Genomic DNA, 24,644 nt, shown 5'->3' with positions numbered 1-24,644 from the left:
GGACGACATCCGCCTGCCCCACCCCCCAGCCCTGTGTGGACATGCATCCCTAGCCTATAATTTAGGCAATTTCGATTAAAGACCACGGGGGTATTTCCTGGGGGAATTAATGACCGGGTCCAAAGAGCGCTTTGGGCCATGAATTTTATATTCTCATTAAATCTCCAGGAAATGACCATCTTAGGGGAGGGAGGAAGGTCCTGAGGAGGGACATTGCCGAGGTTAAAGAAATTCACACCTGTGAGGAAAGCATGGATCCCACGTTTTGCCACTTCCCGCCCCTCCTCCCAACCAGTCTAGGTCCCAAAGAGTGCAGTGGCTTTGAGTGTCGTCAGTGACAGCCTGCATCCGTGCCTGTCTGGGAGTTGAGGGTTTGTGGCCAGAAACAGGTGCACGGCTGGTAGAACGCTCCCAGAGCCTGGGTTGGAAGGGCTGGAAAGAGAGCTGTCCTCTACTGCACACCAGGCTGGCGTGATTAATACCTCTCACGCCAAGCCTGACGTCAGGGATTGGACAGGGGGCGGGGATGGTTATGTTTGTGTCCTGGCCCTTCTGCCTTTTCTCCCTTTCAATTTAGTTGACAGGTTAATTCAGAGCTGAGAGCTGCTTGCCAAGATCACTGTGGCCAGCTGAGCCACCTCCAACAGAGGACTTTCAGGACACTCGTCTCTCAGATATAGTGAGGTATATGCCTTTTTAGCCCCCCTTGGCTTTAAACCCATTTGGTTCCCTCCATAAAATTATCCTCTTACTCTATCTAATTGAATCATCTGGTTCCCTCTTGGTCTCTTGTTGGGGTTGAAATCTGTAAGTGAGTTGGGGTGTGGGTGAGCCTATTTGAGGCTTCTTCCTTGTCCATGGCTGCTCACAATCTGAAACTACTTGACACTACACCCAGTTGAGATACATTTTGGAAATAAACTTTAATAAAAAATTTGAGCCAGTCCAGTGTCCCAATTTCTCCTTTGTAAAGAATCAGAACCTGTGCTAATTGCTTTGTGGCAGCTAGTCTCCTGGGACAGTTCTACTGCCACTGGTGAGGGTGTTGCACAGATCCTGCTACAAACAGATCCCAACAACAAAGAAAGTCAAGGGTCCTGGGAAAGTGTCTCTACTTCAAACTACTATTTGCATGCCAGCCTTTTACTTCCTTCCCAGAAAGAATGCCTACCTTGTATTTGATCTTGAACACATCAATAATACCCCTTTCCCTAAAACTTAGCAACCCTAAGTAACCCACTGAGTCAATTCTCTTAGCGACACTGTAGGACAAAGTCTATAGTGTTTCCAAGGTTTCATTCACAGAAGCAGACTACCACATCTTTCTTCAGCTGAATGGATGGGGAGTTCGAACAGCCAAGTAAGCTGAGCTCTTGACTACTGCTTGCCGTCTCTACACCCCAGCATGGTTGTTCATTCTTTTCTTTGAATTCACATTGCAACTAGTATATAAATCAGGTTACCACACCATGCTGCAACTATCTCACTTGTCAAGAAAATGTTTGTGGCGAGAAAGAATCAAGCAACCTTTGAAGAATGACAGGTGGGGCTGGGTCCCCTGAAGCATCTCTCTAGTCAATCCATAACAGAGAGTTATATCTGAGAGGATACCTAAAATTACTGGAGATCAGGGATTGTGGAAGGGTTTAGCCAATGGGAGGGATTCCTATGCCGTTCCACCTTTAAAACTGGCAGTAGTTTAGTTTCAAAAACTATGGTTTCTTTGGTTCTATTTGATTTCTTTTATCCCCCAGGTTCAAGAGAGTTGTGTTAACCTTTGGTTTCTAAATTCTGACACTTTTGTGTAGACTCCCCAATACCCTCCTCTCTGGATAAAGACGTGTAAAGAATTAAATCTCTTTGTGGTTCCTTTGGTATCTGGTTTCAATGTGACAGTCCTACAGGGGCACTAGCACTTCTCTTGTACCAGCCACAACACTAGCAAAGCTGGAGAAATGGTATCTGCTGACTCAAATGGTTTTATCCAACAAATGACCAGAATTTCATCTTCTTCTGCAATGGATGCTTGCATAGTAGCTGTGCAGATCTGCTATCCTTTGTTTTGTTGGGGTTTCAATGGTCTAAGGATATTCATCTTGTCTAACTCTGATTTTCACAGTTACCCAAAATGGTTGTCTGACCCATACAGCCAGTGGTATGCTGGTAAATGTTTAACTAACAGATTCAGAGGGGGAAGGCTTCATTTGTAGAATAGGTCAATTTCTTTTATGGAAACATTTCTGTCCCCCATGGCTAATTTCAAGCTCTTAACTTCATGTCCTTGAATATAGATTTGAGAAGAGACAGCACAGCTGTCTTAATACTGTTAATACTGTTAAGTATTCCGAAAATACAGATATAATGTTGTTGTTAACTGCTGTTGATACAGTAGATATAAATAAATAAATAGATATAAATATAAATAAATGCAACAACAAGCGATATTAGGAAAATATAACAAAATAACTAGCAAGTGATGATTTTTAGATTTTTATGACATTTGTTTAAAATATAACTTATTTCATGGAAATTTTTATGATTTTTATTGAGTTATAATCCATACACATTAAATTTACCATTTAAAAGACAATGCAATGTTGTTAGTGTATTCAAAGTTGTATAACCATTATACTATTTAATTCCAGAACATGTCAGCACCTCAAAAAGAAACCCCCTAATGATACAGCCACAGAAAACCTGTACAGGGTCGCTGTGAGTTGGAACTGACTCCACGGCATATAACAACAATGATACAGTGGCTAAGCACTTGGCTGCTAACCTAAAGGCTGGGGTTTTGAATTCACTAGCCATTTTGCAAGAAAAAGATTTGGCAATCTGGTTCCATAAATATTTACAATCTAGGAAATCCCATGGGGAACTTCTACTCTGCCCTATAGTGCAGCTTTGGGTCAAAATCAACCTAAGGAGCACACAACAACAACAATGACGACAACCCATTAGCAGTTTCCCATGTCCTGGCAGCCACAGAACTACTTTCTGTCTTTGTGGATTTACCATTTCTGAACATTTCATAAAAGCAGAATCATGTAATATGTGATCTTTTGTCTGGCTTCTTTCAGTTAGCATAATGGTTTAAAAGTTCATCCATATTTTAGCATATATGCATACTTTTTTATTCTATTATTTAAATAACATAATACTGATACTCACGTTTTGTTTATTCATTCATCAACTGATGGACATGCAGATTGTTTCTACCTTTTGGCTACTATGAATAATGCTTCAGTGATCATTCAAGTATAAGTTTTGATGTGAACCTATATTTTCAATTTCTTGGGCATGTACCTCACAGTGGAATTGCTGGGTTATATGGTCACTTTGTAGGAGCTCTGGTAGCGTAGTGGTTACGAATCGAGCTGCAAACCTTAAGGTCAGTGGTTCGAAACTACCAGCTGCTCCGTGGGAGAAAGATGAGGCTTTCTACTCCCGTAAAGATTTACACCCTCAGAAACCCTGTACAGGGTTGCTATGGGTCGGAACCGACTCGACGGCACTTAACAACAACAACAATGGTCACTTTGTGGTGCTGGAGAATAAGCACTGGATTGCTAAACACAAGGCTGCCTAGCCACTCTAGGAAACTATATACAGGGTCACTATGAGTCAGAACTAACTCAATGGCACAGAACAACGCAGATCACTTTATGTCCAAATATTTAAGGAAGTTCCAGACAGTTTTACACAGTGGCTGCACCATTTTACATTCCCACCAGCAAATAATAGGGCTCCATTTCTCCACATCCTAGGTAGTACTTGTTATTTTCCTCTTTACAAAAAGAAAAGTATAATTTAAACAATGTTAATTTTAAACATATTCCCAAGTTCTTGACAGTATCACATTGGACTGTTATGTGCCAGCTCTAGCACACCACTCCCTACAACCCACCAAAGAAAATCTTCCCAGCTTGCTTTGTAGTCAGCTCCATTTCTTTTTGCTGACAAAAGCAATGCTCAACAGAGTTGAGTTTCCTTGTTCTTATACCCTTCCTACAGAAAACTGAAACAAAAGGGTTCAGGTTCCTTTCTCAGAATCACAAGGTTTTCAGCTCCCCCCCAAGCACTTAAAGCAGAACAGGGTGTTTCCCTCCTACAATTGTGTTGAGAAACAAAAATAAGACCCAAAATGTATCATTCTGACACCCAGATGTATCTTCTGGATGAGATCTCAAGCTGTTGCTTCAACAGGGCAAACAGCTGTGGTCTGTTTCAACATAATTTGATGTAATCAGGGTTAATTTCGATGATGCAGTAACTCTGAAGACTGTTTTTTAACTGGATTACTGTTGGGTCAACAATCATGTGGCATTACATTTGGTGACTGAAACAAAAGCCAGAATTAAAACAGCTTCTTCTCCACCCCCACCCCAAATGACAGCTCCACAGGGATTAGAAGTTATGCCACATATTTTACACAGTTAACTAAAAAAGGAAAGTAGTTGCAGTCAAATTACATACCATCTTCTCCAAGGTCCAGAGTGTTGACTAAGAAAATAGCTGGAAATGTATTTTGTTGTCGTTTTTCCTTTCCTACAGTGGTTACAAATATGTTAGCAGCAATTATTATAATTTAATATTTTCATAACATTCTAGGAAAAAGCCCCAAGATTTTCCCTTGAATATTCCTGAGCCAGACAAATGATGATGATTTTAGCAGTGCACCGTTTCCCTGTATTTTCCATGCATGATTTAAAAGTGATTTTAAGTGAGCACTAAATTCAAGATATGGAGTGCCAGGGCTGAATGGCGGTGGTACACAAAGCCCTGCACACATTTAGAACTGTCTCTAAAAATCTTTCTATCTTCGAGAGATTTGGCCATCACTGTTTATGGCCAGCCCAACAGCAGGCTCTGTGATGCTCTAGGAACACAAATTTTTTTTTATTTAGACTTTCCCAGTCTTATATTTTGCCTAGTCTGAATGTAGCAAAGACCCATGACAACAAAGGTAATTTTTATATAGTCTGGAGAGCAAAATCTTCAGAAATAGATACCTTGGGAAGCTGCCAAGTGTGTTGGATTCTTCAAAATCTCTCTAATCCAATTTTGTAGTTCCAAAAAAGGTATGATATGTATCCAATCTCCTCTATAAATAAACCTCCATTCATTTGCTTTCTGTTTTTTAAAATTAGAGTATGAAGAAATTTACAAAGCAACTTAACTTCTATTACAACTTAGTTTAATCAGGCAGTTCCCAATTAAGTAGTTTCCCAATTAACATATATTCTGCGATTATATGTGGGTTGTCCAAAAAAGTATTGAGATTTTTTTTTTTTTTTAAAGGAGGAATGCGAGAGAATTCATTTCATAAATCAGATAATGTCTTAGACTCTTTGAGTTGTAAAAGCATATACTGGAAAGAAAAAAAGCATATACTGGTATAAGCATTTAATTTGTCCTTAAGCCAAATAGGGACTACTTGGATACAAAAGTCAGGTATAGCCTACAGAACACAAGGAAGAGTTGAATAACTTGATCTCAGGGTAGCAACTAAGCAGTCAGATTGTATGTGTGCCTGTCTTTCTCTCAGGTAGCATGATTTTTCATCTTTGGAACATTTTGCTTTTTCATCTCTGCAGACTGCTTTCTCTATGTCTTGCAGTACATGGCTGCCCTACTCCTCCTGATTCAAGCAACTAGTTGGATATTCTAGTGTTCTTAATCCTATTTCCTCAACGAAAATATGATGGGTTCATTTGGGATCAGGTGTCCACTTCTAGTCCAATCAGCCAGGGAAGCTTAGGTTCTACTGCTAAGGGTCCACTGGGTTGGGTAAGAATGGGAGAATTCTGATGAGGAATGACACCTAAAATTGTGCTTAAATAGATACATGAAAAACCAGTTGTGTTCATTTTAGATCATGCTCAGTATATATAATTGGAAACTTTGAAAACACGTTTTAGAAAAGCATATGCTTCTATTTAAATACAAAATACATTTCTATTAAAATGCATAGATTATTTAGGAATGGTTACTTGTGTATTTGACATTCAGTTCTCAATAAGGATTTTCTGACTACCTACTTCCATGTATTCATCATAAAGATACAAAGATAAGTAAGACTAGCATCTTCAGAAGGTCAAGAGATAAATGGGCAGGAGGTGTGCTCAAAGGATTGTAGAAGTATAGACAAATTATCAACTGTGTGGGCAGAGGGCGGAAACTGTGAGGTCTCAAAGTTTACTTGGTTTTGGATGCCCCAGAGAGTAAGTCATATTTTGGCTTTTGTGGGCTTGTTTTCATTTGCTTCATCTTCAGTCTGAATTTGCATATGAGCAATTGATGGTCTGTTCCACAATCTGCCCCTGGCCTTGTTTTGACTGATGACATGGAGTTTTTCCACCGTCTCTTTCCACAGATGTTATCAATTTGATTTCTGTGTAGTCCGTCTGGTGAAGTCCATGTGTATAATCATCTCTTATGCTGTCTAAAGAAGGTATTTGAAACTAACAAATCATTGGTTTTGCAGAATTCTATCATGTGATATTCAGAATAATTTCTATCACCAAGCCATGTTTTCCAACCTCTGCATTCCAATCACCAGAAATGATCAATAATACATCACATTTGATCAATTTCAGATTGTAGAAGTTGGTAGAATTCTTCTATTTCATCCTCACTGGCTTTAGTGGTTGGTGCATAAATTTGAATAATAGTGGTACTAACTGGTCTTCACGTTGGTTGTTGTTGTTAAGTGCCTTCGAGTCGGTTCCGACCCATAGCGACCCTGTACAGGGTTTCCAAGGCTGTAAGTCTTTACGGGAGCAGAACGTCTCATCTTTCTCCTGCAGAGCAGCTGGTAGTTTCGAACTCCTGACCTTGTGGTTCGCAGCCCAATTCGTAACCACTATGCTACCAGAGCTCTTAGGCACATGTATATTATCCTATCACAGACAGTGTTGTACCTCATGACTGATCTTGATATGTTCTTTTTGATGATGAATGCAACACTATTCCTCTTCAATTTGTCATTCCCAGCATAGTAAACCATGTGGTTGTCAGATTGAAAATGGCCAATACCAGTCCATTTCAGCTCACTAATGCCTAAAATATCTATGTTTATGCATTTCATATAACATTTGACAGTTTTCCTAGATTCATACTTCATACATCCATCCATACATTCATACTTCATACATCCGACTATTAATGGATGTTTACAGCTGTTTCTCTTTGTTTTGAGTTGTGCCCCATCAGCAAATGAAGGGGGTTTTCAGTGATTAAATATTTGGAAGTAGTTCGTATGCTGAGCAAATAATTCGAGAAGCTGGTTATATGAAAACAAAAAAAACAAAACAAACAAACAAACAAAAAACCCGTGGCATCAATGGCATCAGGATTAGAGGAAGCCTCATTAACAACCTACAATATGCAGATGATACAACCTTGCTTGTTGAAAGTGAGGAGGACTTAAAATACTAACGAAGATCAAAGACCACAGCCTTCGGTATGGATTACATCTCAATGTAAAGAAAACAAAAATCCTCACCACTGGACCAATAACATTCTTATCAATGGAGAAAAGACTGAAGTTGTCAAGGACTTCATTCTTCTTGGACCAACTATCAATACTCACGGAAGCAGCAGTCAAGAAATCAAACAACGTATTGCATTAGGCAATCTGCTGCACAAGACCTTTCTAGAGTGTTGAAGAGCAAAGATGTCAGCTTGAGGACTAAGGTGTGCCTGACCCAAGCCATGGTATTTTCAATAACCTCATATGCATGCAAAAGCTGGACAGCGAATAAGGAAGACTGTAGAAGAATTGATGCTTTTGAGTTATGGTGTTGGAGGAGAGTATTGTTAAGTACCGTGGGCTGTCAAAACAACAAACAGATCTGTCAGAAGAACTGCAGCCAGAGTGCTCCTTGGAGGCCAGGGTGGCCAAACTTCGTCTCTCATACTTTGGACATATTGTCAAGAGGGACCAGTCACTGGAGAAGGATATCATGTTTGGTAAGGCGGAGGGTCAGAGAAAAAGAGGAAGCCCCCCAGCAAGACGGAGTGGCAAAGTGACAGCATCAATGGACTTAAGTGTGGCAACAATTGTGAGGTTGGCCCAGGACTGGGCAGTGTTTCATTTTGTTGTGCTATGGGTTGTGCACAGGGTCGCTATGAATTGGTACTGACTCGATGGCACTTAACAACAACAACACAGAGTATGTACAGAACAAAGGAACACTCAATGGTTTAAAATTAGGAAAAGTGTGTGCCAGAGTTGTATTCTTTCACCATACTTGTATTGTTTTACCATAATTGTTCAATCTCTACGTTGAGCAAATAATCTGAGAAACTGGATTATTTGAAGAAGAATGTGGCATCAGGATTGGAGGAAGGCTCATTAACAACCTGTGATACACAGATGATACAACCTTCCTTGTTGAAAGGACTTAAATGTGTTGCATTAGGCAGAGCTGCTGCACAAGACCTCTTTAAAGTGTTCAACAGCAAAGATGTCAGTTTGAGGACTAAGGTGTTCCTGACCCAAGCCATGGTATTTCTAATAGTTTTATATGCATATGAAAGTTGGACAGTGAATAAGGAAAACCATAGAATTGGTGCATTTGAGTCTTGGTGTTGGATAAGAATATTAAAAGCACCATAGACTGCCAAAAATACACACACACAAAAAATTTGTCCTGGAAGAAGTACAGCCAGGATGCTCCTTAGAGGCCAGGATGGCAACACTTTGTCTTTCATACTTTGAACATGTTATCAGGAGGGACTAGTTCCCGGAGAGGGAAATCAGGCTTGGAAGAGGGTCAGTGAAAAAGAAAGGAAGACCCCCAATAACATGGGTTCACACAGTATCATCAGCAATGGGCTCAAGCTTAATGATTGTGAGGATGGCACACGACCAGGCAGTGTTTCATTCTGTTGTGTAAAGGGTCGCTATGAGTCAAAACTGACCAGACAGCACCTACCAACAATAAAAGGCATCGATTAAGGAGTCCTAGTGGTACAGTGGTTAAAGCAGTTCAGCTGTTAACTCAAAGGCTGGTGGTTCAAACCCAACTGTTCAGTAGGAGAACGACACGGCAGTGGCTCTGATAAAGATTACAGCCTTGGAAACCCAATGGGGTAAATTCTACTCTGTCCTATAGGGTTGTTGTTGTTAAGTACTGTCGAGTTGGTTCTGACCCATAGCGACCCTGTATAGGGTTTCCGAGCAGCTGGTGAGCTTGAACCGCTGACCTTGCAGTCTAGCACATTAACCCACTATGCCACAGGGTAGCTGAGTTGAAATGGACTCAGTGCAATGCAATGGGTTTTTTGGTCATCAGTTACCATTTGTTGTTGAATTAAATGATCTTCACAGTAGCTATTTTAATTTGGAGGCTAGAAACTTGTCACTAGCTGAAAATTTTAGCCAACTCCAATTAAGTTCATCTATGACTGGCTTCTTAGTTTCTTCTGTTAACTGAATACATTAATTCAACAAATGCTTAGCAGTGTATACAAGGTATACGGCTAGATGCTGGGGATGTAATGAAGAGAAATAGAGACATAGACTTAAGAAGAAGTCATTCTCCCCCTGCCCCCCCGCAGAAAAACATTTAATAAAGACCAATTCCAGCTGGGTCTGGCCTTGCCAACACTACCTCCAATGGTTTGGATTCAAACTCAAAGGCAGTCTTTGGCCACCTATAATGCATGGACTAAACTCCTAGTCACAAAGCCCAAGCCAAGACTGGCCCTTCTCCTAGCTGCACCATCTCCACCTTCACCTCTTGCTGGCCTCAGAGAGAGAAAGGTGATGGCCACCAGTTCAGTCAGCTGGACAATGGGTTTCTCATGGATGTGCTGAGCCAAGGCACAGATATCAGCGAATGTCCCCGACCACCCAGGATCAGGTCACAGTCAGCATCAGAGGTTATCACACGAAGTCCAGGATCTCTGTCTCCATCTCCTTCTCACTCCTATCCAAAGGCTTAAATTCCTCCTCCTATTTATCGTCCTTCTCATATTCTGCATAGTCATACATCAACTGCTCTTTCTTTTCATCAGTTTTGCTCAGGCTGAAGAAGAGAGCAGGCCTCTTGTGGCAGAGGGCCGGCTGGATCATGCTGGACATGGCATTCCTCAGGTCATCACTGGTCTTGGGGAGACACTAACCATCACATTCCATGCACATGCTCTCTGCTCTGTCCTTGTGGTGAATGATCTTCTGTAACTCTTCCATGTTCAAATCGCAAAACTGATAGAACATCTGTCGATAAGGTGGCAGGGCACCCTCCCAGAAGATGTAGACTGAATCCTTGAGCTTATACTTGTTGAAGGTTGACTTCTGGGTATTGGTGATTCCTGACGGGCCCAGGTCCTGCATTCTGAGCTGGCTGCATGTCTTTTTGACAGTGATGGGGAGGCTATAGTTGTAGGCGCTATGTTTTGTCTTCACAGGCATGTCACTGAGGGTATAAACATATTTCATTCCACAATGAATTTGGAAATCAAGAACTTGATAGATCTTGGCTTCTGGGTTTTTACAGGGGTCATACCTGTATCGAATCCACAGGCTTCTCCAGGGACCTGTTATCATATAATAGGTCATGAAGAGCAGCAAGACCTTGAGTCAGTGTCTTCTAGAAGCAATGCTAAGAGATCAGACCCTAGAATCTCACCATCAGTTAGAAACAGATCATAAAGACAGATGATGAGTACTCACTTTTGATCCCTGACATCTTGTCCTATGTTCAAGTAATGGTTCCAGATTTGGATTTATGCTGGAAAGACTACTTAACAGATTCATTAAATATTTTAGACATAGAGAGGAGAAAAGACAGATTTGGAATTTTTTTCTTAAGAAATATTTTGATGGAGGTATTTCCTCAGTTTTCTTTTGGACAGCTCAATGATACCAAATGCATTAATCATTTAATGAATGCGCACAACATGCCAAGCATTCTCCTCCAGGACACTGTAGAAACACAGACGCATGTGCCCTCACCTCTGCTCTGCTCTACTCTCATGGGGCTCACATTTGTCAGCGAATATAAACGGTGGCCTAAGAGGACCAGTATTTGTCTGCGATGCTGTGGGAATATAGTGAAGGGATGGATTATGGAAAACACTGTCCATCCCTTAGTTTCTTGAGGTTCAAGTAATATAAACACTAATACCTGAAAATGTAGAAATTCTAGATGCATTTTGAAGTGTCACCACTTTTGAAATAAAGCTTATAGCCTCAGACAGTGTGATTAGCCCGGTTAATAGTATGTTTCTGGGTGACTAAGAGGTGACAGGTGTGTAGCCTGAGAAAGTCACCCAAGCCCATTTACAGGCATGTGGAGACAAGTAGTGCTGAGTCAGGGTGCAGGGTACACACCAACAGTATGGGCACATCAGGAATCCCAACAGGGAATTCTTAAAGATTTCTCTTGCGGGCTGCTAACCCACTGTGGGGGAGGGGAAATCAAGAATCAATTAACAGCTAAATGATAGTCAAACATAAAGATACAAACGTTTCCATAGAGTTGTTGCTGTTTTTGTGGTTGTTGATCAAAAACAACCTACTCCTAAGTTTTTTGAGAAATATCACCCAGATACAAGAGCCTTCTGGAACAAGTAAATGTTTAGCAAAGTTGATATAAGACTTGTTTTTCAATAAAACTGGCACACTTGTTTGGGGGTGGGGAGGAGAAAGCAAGGAAAGCACCAGGATGTTGCTTTGTGACTAGGCAGAGCAGGATCAAGGATGGAAGAGAATATATGCAGAGAGAAAAACAGGATAAGAAGGTGAAGGGAAAGTCAGTGAGGAAAAAAGTTGGTAGATGCTATGCTGCATGGGGATTCAGTTTTTCCATCCTTAATATGGTGGTGGTGGTGGTGGTGGTTATGGGCCATGGAGTCGATTCTGACTCATAGTGACCCTGTATAGGGTGTCTGAGGCTGTAAATCTTTCTCCCGTGAAGTACCTGGTGGATTCAAACTGCTGACCTTTCGGTTAGCAGCTCAGCTCGTAATCCACTACACTATCAGAGCTCTGTATCCTTGATATGTTGTTGTTGTTATGTACGATGGAGTCGATTCCGACTCATAGTGACCCTGTACAGGGTTTCTGAGGCTATAAATCTTTACGGAAGCAGAAAGCCTCATCTTTCTCCCGTGGAACAGCTGGTAGTTTTGAACTGCTGACTTTGCGGTTCGCAGTCCAATTCGTAGCCACTACGGTATAAGAGCTCCGTAGTGGTTACGAATCGGGCTGCGAACCTTAAGGTCAGTGGTTCGAAACTACCAGCCGCTCCGCGGGAGAAAGATGAGGCTTTCTACTCCCGTAAGGATTTACACCCTCGGAAACCCTGTACAGGGTCGCTATGGGTCGGCTCCGACTCGAAGGCACTTAACAACAACAACAACATCCTTGATATAGAGGCATATAACAACAAACCAGCTCAAAAGTGCAGATAGATCAATCAAAATAGTATATCGTCTTCATTGAGCAAGGATCTTATCTTTTACTACCAAAACATACTGACACCTCCCTGATGGTTTTTCAGTATGTAATTAAGTCACTTACATTAGAACCACTAAAGGAAACTGTTTTAGAAAAGTAAAGTGTGGGCTGTTCCATCCCAGGCCTACTGAATCAGACTTTCTAGGGTGGGGCCACAGTCATCTGGGTTTCTAATAAGCTCCCCAGGTGCTCTTATACACAATCAACGTTGACAGAGACTGTACAAAATGAAGTCCTCCAGACCAGAGCACATGCCCTATTTCCCTCTGTACCCATAGACTCTAACACCCAACTTGGCAGAGTAAGTTTATTCAACTGAATTGAATACAGTAAAGAGATTTTTAAAGAAAAATTCACTCACTTCCACTGCCCTGGAACAGCTGATTTCATTTTTCCTTGTATTCTTCTAGTACAACAATCTTTACACTATTTTAAGTTAAGACTTTAAAAATTCTGTTTGAAAAATTTCAACACATTTTCTTTTACTTTATTTAATGGCTACATTTAATTCAGAGTCCTGGTATGGTGCTGTGGGATAATGCAAGGTCGGCAGTTCAAATTCACCAGTTACTCCTCAGAAACCCTATACAAGGTCACTATGAATAGGAACCGACTGAACAGCACTTAACAGCAACGATATTTCATTCAATATGCAATTAATATTTTAGTTCATAGAGGTTTTTTTTTTAATCTTTTGAAAAGATTTCCATTAGGATACCTTCCATTTGCGTAACTCTGTGATTTACCCTAACCTTTTATAACTCTTATTTCTCACAATACCTTTCAAGATAAACATTATCCTCATTTTGCAGATGGATATCCAGACTTAGGAGTCCTGGTGTGGCACTATGGTAGTGCGCTGGACTGCAAAGCAGGTTTGATCCGCAAGGTTGGTGGTTCAAGCTCACCCACCAGATGCTCCTGAGAAACCCTATACAGGCTTGCTATGGTACTTAACAACAACAAAGCCAGACTTAGAGATTAAATAAGTGGTGCATGGTTCTACAGCTAGTCAGGCAATGTCAGACTAAAACTAGAGTTCTCTTCCTCTATGTCTGGTATCATTTTAAACATGAAATACCCAGCATATTTTCTGGTAGATATCTGACCCAACAGTTCCTTAATGCAAAAACCTGTAACGCAGAATGTGGGAGATGATAATTGTATTTAAAGAGATCATGGGCCTGCCACATCCTAACTGAAAGAAATCAGTTCCTGTCTTTTGGAATCCTGAAAAGGAAATGTGTATACACAGTGAAAGATCTTATTGTTCCTCAGTAACAATACCTCATGGTGTTTGTGTATGATCCATGCCTATTTCTGCAATCCCCAAACAAAGGGGGTTGGGAATGCCCCTGAACATTCTGAAACTGTCATTAAGGTTCTTATGTATACAGGAAGAGGAACAAGTACAAGGCAGATAAGAGGGAGGCACTTGAGATTTTAAAGGCATTCTAATTAGCAAGATTGGTATCACATGATATTTGGGTAGCTGCTAAGTGAACAGTGGAAGGAAGCATTCTAGTCTACCAATGTTGTTGTTAAGTGCTGTGAAGTTGGTTCCAACCCACAGTGACCATGTATAGGGTTTCCAAGGAGCGTCTGGTGGGTTTGAACTGACAACCTTGCAGTTAGCAGCCCAATGCTTATCCTACAGTGCCATACCAGGACTCCAATAGAAATGCCCATTTTGAAGAGGGCTAGAGGGTACACACATATTACCATAGGTGACAGGGCAGGCAACAGCAACAAGAGGGAGGTTAGCAGAGGAAAGATTAAGGAAATGAGAAACACGGAGGAATGTAATAGGTAAAGTGAATAGAGGTAAATATTGTTAACTGCTGGCACATGGAGGGGACTGAAATAGTAATGGAACAAAGTATGATATTTTTAAATGTAAAAATGATCTGCTCTGTAAACCTTCACTCAATTAACAATAAAAGTTAAAAAACAAAAGGATTTAGGAACCCCAGGAAGGAGGTGGCAAAAGTGTTACCACACTGAGAGGACGGCAACCAATGTCATAAAACAAAATCTGTACAAATTGTTGAATGGAGAACTAATTTGCTCTGTAAACTTTCATCCAAACCACAATAAAATGTTAGCAAATAAAGAAAAAAGACAGTGGATTTTTTTCAATGAACTTTTGGAAACTCCCCCTTGAATCTTAGTAACAATTATCAGTAAAGGTGGACCAAAAAGTTATTGGCGATTCATGGGCTATGTAATTCTACGATCAGTTTTCTGGATGACAGTTTAAGAACCACCTAAACTTCTGGCTTCTTTATAAGGTTCTCCCAGAAGCTATCACACTGTGTACTCATAATGCCTGTAAATTCACTGGACTCAAAACCAAACTAACTGGAGGGTTAGCTAATTAGAGGGGCAATCTTGAGCTCTTGGTAGAATGCCACGGTTTCTGGAGGGATGCTGACCATTATTTAATAATGGAAGCCCTACTGAATTATTTCAGTGCACAGGGATTAAGGTTACTTTCTGATCTAATACTTAAAGAAAACAAAACAAACTTTTAATTTAGAATATAAGCAGGAAAGAAATTATAATCACATATCATTCCTACCTGTTTTCTTTTTATCATACATGCTTCAGATTGCAGACTGAATACAAATATTGATCAGAAGCCAAAAGGCCCCACACATTTCTTATCGAGTCAATCCAGGCCAATCTGTCTTTCAGCTTTGCATTTTTATGTTCTTGCCTCACTACTTACTAAAATAAATATATGAATAAGGAGCAATCTAATCCAAATAAACATCTTTCATCTATAATTATTTGAAGCAAGAGATTTAAAGATGGGTAGAGTTCATCCATCTCACCAATTGTATCTTCAATGCCTGTTCAGTCATGCTTGAATGTCCAGATTCAATTTATATAGACTATGAATGTATAGCATTGTAGAGGGTGGCTTCTGGCAGATCATGTCTAAATCAGACAAAAGGTCAAGCTGTTTCCTACATGCTCTGGGACAGCTAAAGAGTCTCTGGGCTGGGTCACAGGGTGGGGAGTGATGTCTAGATCTGGAATGGATCACTCACACAATTAAGTTCTTGTCAGACCAAAAAAGATGACAGCACAACTTTCCCAGGCAAGAGAACCGCCAGATGGAAAGTAACTATTTTTCTTCACCTATTTCAAAATGTGAAACTAGAATGGGGATTAATGGTGGAAAAAGCAGCTACATTTTATAATAACCTCTTACTTGGGTGGTTGAGGTTACTATTTTGGGGTGATGTTTGGAAATCTTGGGAAAACAAAATCTGATTTTCTTCACAATGAAAACTTGTTACTCTAGTAAAAAATTAACCCACCCTCAAATCACTTTGCATCACTTGTCTGTCAGTTTGCCACACTGTGGTGACTTGCATGTTGCTGTGATGCTGGAAGCTATGCTACATGTCTTTTAAATACCAGCAGGGTCACCCATGGTGGAAAGGTTTCAGATGAGCTTCCAGACTAAAAGAGACTAAAAAGAAAGAGAGATGGGTCACTTTTGAATGGACAGCCATTGAAAACCTTATGAATAGCAGTAGAACATTGTCAGATATGGAGGTGAAAGATGAGCCCCTCAGGTTGGATGTCACTCAAAATACGACTGAGGAAGAGCTGCCTTTTCAACGTAGAGTTGACCTTAATGATGCAAATGGAGTGCAGCTTCCAGGACCTTCATTTGTTGATGGCACAACCCAAAATAAACTGTGACGTGCAACTCAGAACTCAGCAATGAGCTCAAGCGTAACAATTGTGAGGAGGACGCAGGACTGGGCAGTGTTTCATCTGTTGTGCATAGGGTTGGTATGAGTCAGAATCAACTTCACCTGCACCTAACAACAACAAATCACCCTACAGCTCAAAAATTGAGCTTCATAAGAATATGCTTATAATATAGACTATTCTTGACCATTAAGCCACATTTTATTCATTTTATGTTAACACATCAAATCCACTACCATTTAGTTGATTCTGACTCATAATGACACTTTAGGACAGAATGCCACGCCACCATCTTAACATTTACAATTCTATCTGGTTACTGAAAAAATACTAGAGGCGTAACTCTGGATAGCTTTGGAAGCTATACTGCCTCCAGGCTTGGGGTTGGCAAATGTTTCTGACCCTAGTTCCACAAAATTCATGGTGATATCAAATAAGACTTGGATGCCAAATCAATACTGGCTGATGCTGTGACAATTTTTAAATGGTTTCTGCATTTTATCTTCCACTTCTAAGATTAAATAAGTATCACTTTTTCAGAGATGCTTCCTGTAGTAAGTTTATGATGTATGCCTGCCTGTTCTTTGTATAACTTAACAGCATATGTCATAATTAGAATACATTTGCTTACCTAATTTATTTTCTATCTTCTTCATTAGTTTGCAAATTTCATGAAGGCAGGAGTCATTTCTGTGTTGCTCACTACTGTTTAGCACCTACCATAATTCTTGACATATTAAAACTCCAATAAGAGTTGGTGAACAAATGAATTTCTATTTATAACCCATTGAGGCAAGCTTATGAAAGTCCTTGTCATCCCTTTTATCCTACCCTTGTAGCTAAGCATAAGAGATAAAAGTTCTAAAGAAGTGGATTTGATCTAAGACATTAGTTTAGCAAAAGCTATGGAATGGAAAAGCAGGAAAACCTAGTGCCCAAACCAAGGACCTCCCAGCCTGAGGTAGAAGGTTGACCTTGGCAACCTCAGAAGTGTCTTTCAACTCTGAGGCTCTGTTATTGTTGTTGTTAAGTGCAATAGAGTTGGTTCCAACTCACAGTAACCCTGTATAGGGTTTCCTAGAAGTGAGTGGTGAGTTTGAACTGCCAACCTTATGGTTCAAACTGATGTTCAGCTCCAGGGCTTATCCTACAGTGACACACCAGGACTCCCTGAGGTTCTGTAGTTCTTTTCTTTTCAGATGCTTGATTTTCAATCAGGCTAAAATAGAGTGCATATACAAACTTCTTAGAAAATAACCTAACGGGCCTTAGAAAATTGATTAATCAGGGATGCATGTCTTTTTATGACTATTTGATATACATACATTCTACTAAGTATATAATTTGCAATAGGTCTGTATGGAGTCCTGGTGTGGTGCTGTAGGATTATGCACTGGACCACAAGGTCAGTTTGAGCCACAAGATTGGTGGTTCAAACCTACCAGCTGCTCCTCGCAAACCCTATTTGACAGCACTTAACAACAACAACAATATGTGTAACGCAGCTTGTCCATACCCATACATGTAAGTACACAGTTTTCAAGTCTCAAGTTCATCTCCCTTTAATGTACCCAGCTACTTTTTGATTCTAGAATAACCCATCCTTTAGGTTCTATATCCATAGAAACAGGACATCCTCATTTTCGATTGAAAACCTTTCCTTCCAAATTTCACTGGGAAAGAACCAAAGAGAATTAAAAATAAAATTGTTGCTTCCCATTTCCAAAAAGTATTAATAAAAAATCTACTTTATTGACTTTTTGAAAAGTTATAACATCTAATATAAACTAAATTATAACAAAATAGTGATTAGAGTTTATGCAATGAAGACATTTCATTAACTCTTATAATTAGACAACCAAATCTAAAAGCAAACCCACAGTTGTTGAGATTGCATTCTAACACGTGGTGGTCCATATGTGCAGGAATAGAGTTGCTTCACAGGTTTCCTTGGAAAGGAGCTCTGGTAGCGTAGTGGTTACGAATTGGGCTGAGAACCTTAAGGTCAGCGGTTTGAAACTACCAGCCGCTCCACGGGAGAAAGATGAGGCTTTCTACTCCCATAAGGATTTACACCCTCGGAAACCCTGTACAGGGTTTGGGTTGGACCCGACTCGATGGCACTTAACAACAACAACAACAACAACAACAACAACAATCTTTACAGAAGCAGATTGCGAGGCCTTCCTATGGCATCTCTGAGTGGGTTTACAACACCAACCGTTAGGTTAGTAGTCCAGTGCAAAGTGTTTGTGCCACTTAAGAACCCTATAATTAAAGATTGTTGTTAAGTGCTGTTGTGTTGGTTCCAACCCATAGCAATCCTGTATAGGGTTTCTGAGAAGCTGCTGGTGAGCTTGAACTGCCGGCCTAAACTGACTTTGCAGTCAGTGTATTAACCCACTGAGCCACATAAAGACAACAGTCATTAAATAAGATTTCTTTCACAAAGAAATTTCATCAAAATTAATACCATTTGCATGAGACTCTGTTGTTATTGTTAAGTGCCACTGAGCCAGTTCTGACTCATAGTGACCCTGTATAGGATTTCCAAGGAGCATCTAGTGGGTTTGAACTGTTGACCCTGTGGTTAGCAGTCCAGTGCAGGGTGCCACATCAAGACGCTTGGATGTCACACTAAGAAGGGATATTTTCTTCTGTATTGTTTAGTACAGCACTGAAAATAAGATGGGAATTAGTCACAACTAAAATGGTATGGGGAAAAGCTCCAACATTTTATTTTTAGCTACTAGTTGTCTTTCCAAGGCCACACAAGGGCAGTGATCTAACGATTAAACACAGAATAGGACCAGGCAGCTCATCCTGTCTTTGAGTTTGAAACAAACTTTGAGACCATCCAGTTCAATTTTTTTATTTTTTCTTAATTGAGGTAATGGATTTGAGATTCGACTTGCTCTATCTTTTCTTGTGGCAGTTCATCTTTCCATGAAATGCTCTCAACTTGCTAAGAAAATCATGATCATGTTTATTTTTCATATGCTATACTTTATGGCATATGAACTCCTGGTATGGCACTATAGGATTAGCATTGGACTGTGAACCACATATGACAATACAATTTATGGCAAGATAATTACACATTGAAAACATCTGTACTTCCAGGGTTCTGTATGCATACTCAGGTGCAGTGCTTCTGTCACTGTCTAATCAATCTTCCAGCTATAAAAGACACGAATGTGTAAACCTTGGAAAAGGGATAACATCCTTGATATTGTCAACTCCCAAGATGCATTGCAGGTAGCGTTCAAAACCCATCCCAAAACCTCCATGTGGAACAGATCCATATCGACGAAGGTCCAGGTACCTGTTTTTAAAACAAAACAAAGTAAAACAAAAAACCAGAGAATCATGACCTATAAACGCTGTATGAGATCATATGTTATGATTAGAATTTTATGTTTCAAAAGTATTTTGCAATCATTTGTTATTGTCCACATCACTGTGGTAGACCAGTCTTTTCCCTTCACAGACAGAAGAAGGAAACAGAAGTTAAAATGACCTATCGAAGATTACACAGACAAACAGCAGCAGAGCCTGCCATGAAGTTGTGTACTCCGATCACCTGATCTTTGTTTTTTGTTTCTTTCCTTTTTAAATTGTTTATGTACAAGGGGGCTTTAAAAAGTTCATGGAAGAATGGAATTGAAATAAAAAGGAAAATTTCCACAAATTCTTTGAAGCTCCCTCCTATTTATATAGAGAAAACTTGCCTCAGGAAGGCTACAGAAATTTTTCTAACAGATTTCTTCACTAGTTTTCCTGAAAATGCATTCCTTTTCAATTTGTTGGTATGCTCATAATGATGCTTTTAATTTTTCTGAACTCAAAATCATATTGAGAGCTCAACTAGAAGAAGAAAGAGGAAAAAAAGAGTAATCTGATACAATTTGATGAACTTGACCTACATCTATGGATGCAGTATCTCAAAAAAGGGAACAAATCTTTACAGCGAGGATCATTCCCATCCCCTCCATACACAGAGTGGACAGGGATGGGCAACTTGGACATTGGTTACCCAAAGTCGGGGAGCTACAAAGGCAAGAAGTGATTGGCTTACAAGTTTTCAAGAGGGAACCTAGATCCAGAGGGCGTGGAGGAAGGTAGAATCTCCACTGAGTAGTATCCAATCTGTCTAGGTGGGGCTGATATAATGAAATGCGGATAGTTCTCTTGTGATACAATAGTAAATAACTGTTATCAGGACTGCTTGTGAGGGTTGGAAATGTAAAGGTAGACGTTTTGTAGCAAGGAAGAGAGTGATTAACTTTGCAGTTTAGGAGCGGAGGTCCCTGGGACCATGAAGGGAGAAGAGCGGAGAGCAGGACCCTATCCAGAGAAGCAGTGCCGCCAGAGATGGAGGCAGAGACGATGACGTGGAGAGATGGAACAGCTGGGGACTTTAGACCCAGATGGGGAGAGGAGCTGTGTGCTGATGGAGGCGGGGCAGGCTTGCAGGGTATACCCTTTGGTTGGTTGATGATGCATGGAGGGGATTGTAACCATGGCAATTAAAGGATATAAGATAGGATGAATGTAAAACTAATGTTCTCCCATGTAAACTATCACATAATTCACAATAAAACATTTAAAAAATCATATTGATCAATACATACAGGAGAATGATGAGTTTTGCCTGATATATTACCACACACACACACATAAATCCTCTAGATTAGAATGTCAGCTATAGCAAGGGCAGGAACTGTAGTTTGGTCTTGGGTCTTCAGCTTGCTTTATAGTTGTGCTCAGTACATGAGGATTTATTGTGTGAAGGCAAAAAAAAAAATAGACTCGCACACACAGGAGAGAAGAGAAACCTCCCCTTCTCTGCTGCAGGCCTAGTGGAAGACATTTAGATCTTTTTTCCTGGGAGATCAGAAGCCTCCGAAGTCCACCCATGCACACTCATGTCCTAGGTAGGTTATAGCGCCCACAGAGTATGTATGTATACATTTAAGTGGATGGCCTGACCAACACAAAGCCAGCACTCTGATCCATGGGTTCACAAAACTCTTATTCATGGAAACTATAGCTGAGTACTATTTGTTCTATCACATCTGAGCTAGATGATTCTCACTTGCACTAACTCTGGAATATCTCTGTTTCCTTCATCTGGCATTAAATGGTGAAAGGAGGATATTACAGTCCTTAACATCTGGCGAGAAACCCATTATCCTCCATTATACAGATGAGAAAGACCAGTCTCAGAGAGGTTAAGTAATTTTCAACTTAAGACCACATGGTTACAAAGTGGTAGAGGCATGATTCAAATTGAGATTCCAATGCACCACTCTGGGGTAAAGTTATTTTGGGAAGAGAAGAAGGGGAGGGATAGTTTATAAATAAATAGTTTTATTATGTCATTTGTGGGAGAATTCTTGAGGCACATAAAAAAAGTTTATAGATTCTTGAGTGATTTGTAAAAATCAGCTCAAGAATAAGACTTAACGGAAACAACTTAACAGCATTTAACAACAACATAGGGTTTCTGAGGGGCAGTTGGTGGGTTTGAACTACCACCCTTTGAGTTAGCAGTCTAGTCCTTATCCTACAGCGCCACATCAGGATGTAAAACAAGAACAACAAAACCTTTTCTTTCAAGATAAGACCCAACTCCATATGGGTCTTGGTCTTATCATAGGACTAGAAGGAACTCTGGTAGCGTAGTGGTTACGAATCGGGCTGTGAACTGCAAGGTCAGCAGTTTGAAACTACCAGCTTTTCCACGGGAGAAAGATGAGGCTTTCTGCACCCGTAAAGATTTACAGCCTTGGAAACCCTGTACAGGGTCGCTATGAGTCGGTTCCAACTCCATGGCACATAACCACCACCAGCAACCTGGCCCAGGCATGCCTTTTGGCAAGGGAAGAAGCAAGCCCAGGAGCACAGCACTTTGGTTATGTATGTCAAGGCCGATAACTTTTTATTAGTCAAGACAAAGCCTGTAACCGACCCCAACCCTTTTTTAGGGGATCTGCTAAATTCTAAACTGACTTTGTTAAAATGTTGTCGTTTTTAGGTGCTGTTGTGTCAGTTCCAACTCATAATGACCCTACATATAGGGTTTCCAAGGAGTGGCTGGTGAGTTCCAATACTGCAGTTCCAACCAACCTTGCAGTCCAGTGCTTACCCTAGAATGTCATACCAGGAGTCCTTTATTATAATTGTTGTTGTTAAGTGCCTTTGAGTTGAGTCGATTCTGACCCATGGCCACCCTGTGTAGGGTTTCCAAGGAACAGCTGGTAGGTTTGAACTGCTGACCTTGTGGTTCACAGTTCATTGTCACACCAGGACTTAGGTATGTTGTTGCTGTTAAGTGCCTCTGAGTCAGTTCCAACTCACAGCAACACTATAGGGTTTCTAAGGAGCAGCTGGTGGATTTGAACTGCTGACCTTGTGGTTCGCAATCCAGTGCTGATCCTACAAGGTAACACCAGGATTCCTATGTTATAACATTGTTATGTGCCGTGGAGTCGGTTCCGACTCATAGCGACCCTGTACAAGGTTTCCAAAGGTCATACATCTTTACGGGAGCAGAAAGCCTCATCTTTCTCTCGCGGAACAGCTGGTAGTTTCGAACTGCTGACCTTGTAGTTCGCAGCCCGATTCGTAAGCACTACGCTACCAGAGCTCCTTTTTGTTATAATACTAGCTGCTATTTCTCGCTTTCACTGTGTTGACATTTGCACTGAGGATAGGAAGGCGGTGGAGCACACTGCACCTTAGCATGAATCAAGGCATTGGTAATGAGCTGTACTGGTAATCCTTGTGTTATTTACTACTGTACACTCACAATAAAAATTTTTTAAAATGAGCAAGGCCCAAATGAACTAGTTCGAATAAACACATTATTGAAAGAAAGAAAGAAAGAAAGAAAAAAAAAGGAAGAAGACTTAGATAGAAGTCCTGGTGTGGCACCATAGGATAAGCACTTGGCCTTAAGTTCGGTCTGAACCACCACAACAACACCACCACCCATACCTGGTAGTCATGTAACTCCTCAAGGATAAAGACTATCAGATATTTCTCCACTACTGATAATAATGGTTATATTTATTGGTATTTTAGGGAGTTAAGATTAAATACTTATCTTTCTTAAATAAATAATGAAATACAACCAGGTGCGACTTCAGTATGACAGGGTTTTGTTGTTGGTAGGTGCCAGTGAGTCATGTTGTACTCATAGTGACCCCGTATCGGGTTTCCAAGGAGCTGCTAGCAGGTTTGAACTGCCAACCTTGCAGTTAGCTGTCCACTGCTTATCCTAGAGTGCAACATAAAGACTCCGTGACAGGGATTATCTAGTATAAAGTCACAGGTTAATTAACAACTATAAGGAATAATGGGAGGGACACAGCGTTGAGTAACTGAAATGTCTGGTCATTGACTTAACCTAAATTTAGAAAGCACGGGGACTGGGTATATTTTGATTTCGGGACAAAATGAGATGAAGGGCATACCAAACCACCTGGCACAAACATCTGCAAGAGCTGAGCTGGCTGCTGACTCTGCAGCAATAGTTTTAGTTGGCTCTAAATTTCTCATATACATCTATGTCAGAACACTGTCAGCAAACGGGCTCAGTGTGTAGTCTGCTTTTCTTGCCTTTGCTTTGATAGACACTAACATACTTTTATGAAAAAAAGTTTTTCTTCTAATGAATATATACTGTTTGATTCTTGTAATATTGATTGTAGGGTAGTCAGGTTTTAGAAGAAACTCTACAAAATGTGTGAAACTAGTTATAGGCTTTATTTGCATGTAACATGTAGAAACAAGGAGTAAATTATTAGACACCTGGGGTTAACTTCCCTAAGTATGCAGGAACTCTAAAAGCAGAGATCATAGACTTGAAGATTTCTATGGTTCTTTCTTCTTGATAATATATGATTACCATATAAAAGGAAGCAAATTAAATTAATAAATATTATATTTGGAGATCTAAAGAGTTTCAAAACCTTATAAAGGGAAAGAACTGATTTGAATTGATTAATAAAGGCCAGGAAAAGATCAAACTTAAGCAGTAATTAAAATATGCATTTAGATTTTTATTATGGTTAGTTTTTACATATTATGCATATTATCTCATGGGTAGAAAGAAACTGAGGTGAAGTAGTAAGCTTGCTCAATCAGGCTTATCTACCTAACAACTGAACCAAGGGGAAAAGGAAATGAGCATTTCTTGAGTTTCTAGTCCATTTAGAGATTTAACCTACATTGTTTCATTTTATGCTCAAAACAACCAGGTGAAGTAGCTATTATCACTATTTTGTAGCCCAGAAAACTGAGACTCTGAGTTGCTTATTCAAGGTCTTTACTGGAAAATATAAGATTGACATTCAAAGTTCATTACTTGAACTCAATGTTAACATTTTTGCATCTGTGAAATCTGGCTCATCATGACAGAGATAAGGCAAGA

The 24,644-nt window shown here is 40.2% G+C and overlaps 1 protein-coding gene and 1 pseudogene across 1 annotated transcript in view; both read right to left on the bottom strand.

Annotated features, from left to right (window-relative positions):
- Positions 1–9,895: 9,895 nt before the first annotated feature.
- LOC102811238 lies at positions 9,896–15,339 on the bottom strand (annotated as a pseudogene).
- A 3,945-nt stretch (positions 15,340–19,284) lies between these two features.
- NARS2 (asparaginyl-tRNA synthetase 2, mitochondrial (putative)) overlaps positions 19,285–24,644 on the bottom strand; it is a 226,749-nt gene continuing 221,389 nt past the window's right edge. The window contains exon 14 of the mRNA XM_006864984.1: positions 19,285–19,529. Coding sequence (XP_006865046.1) covers positions 19,385–19,529 — 145 coding nt within the window. The 3' untranslated portion in view covers positions 19,285–19,384. The remainder of the gene's footprint in view (positions 19,530–24,644) is intronic.

The sequence above is a fragment of the Chrysochloris asiatica genome, unplaced genomic scaffold (genome assembly GCF_000296735.1).
Source record: "Chrysochloris asiatica unplaced genomic scaffold, ChrAsi1.0 scaffold00074, whole genome shotgun sequence".
Lineage (NCBI taxonomy): Eukaryota > Metazoa > Chordata > Mammalia > Afrosoricida > Chrysochloridae > Chrysochloris > Chrysochloris asiatica.
The sequence above is the reverse complement of the archived record's forward strand: the minus strand, read 5'-3'. Positions and strand labels throughout refer to the sequence as shown.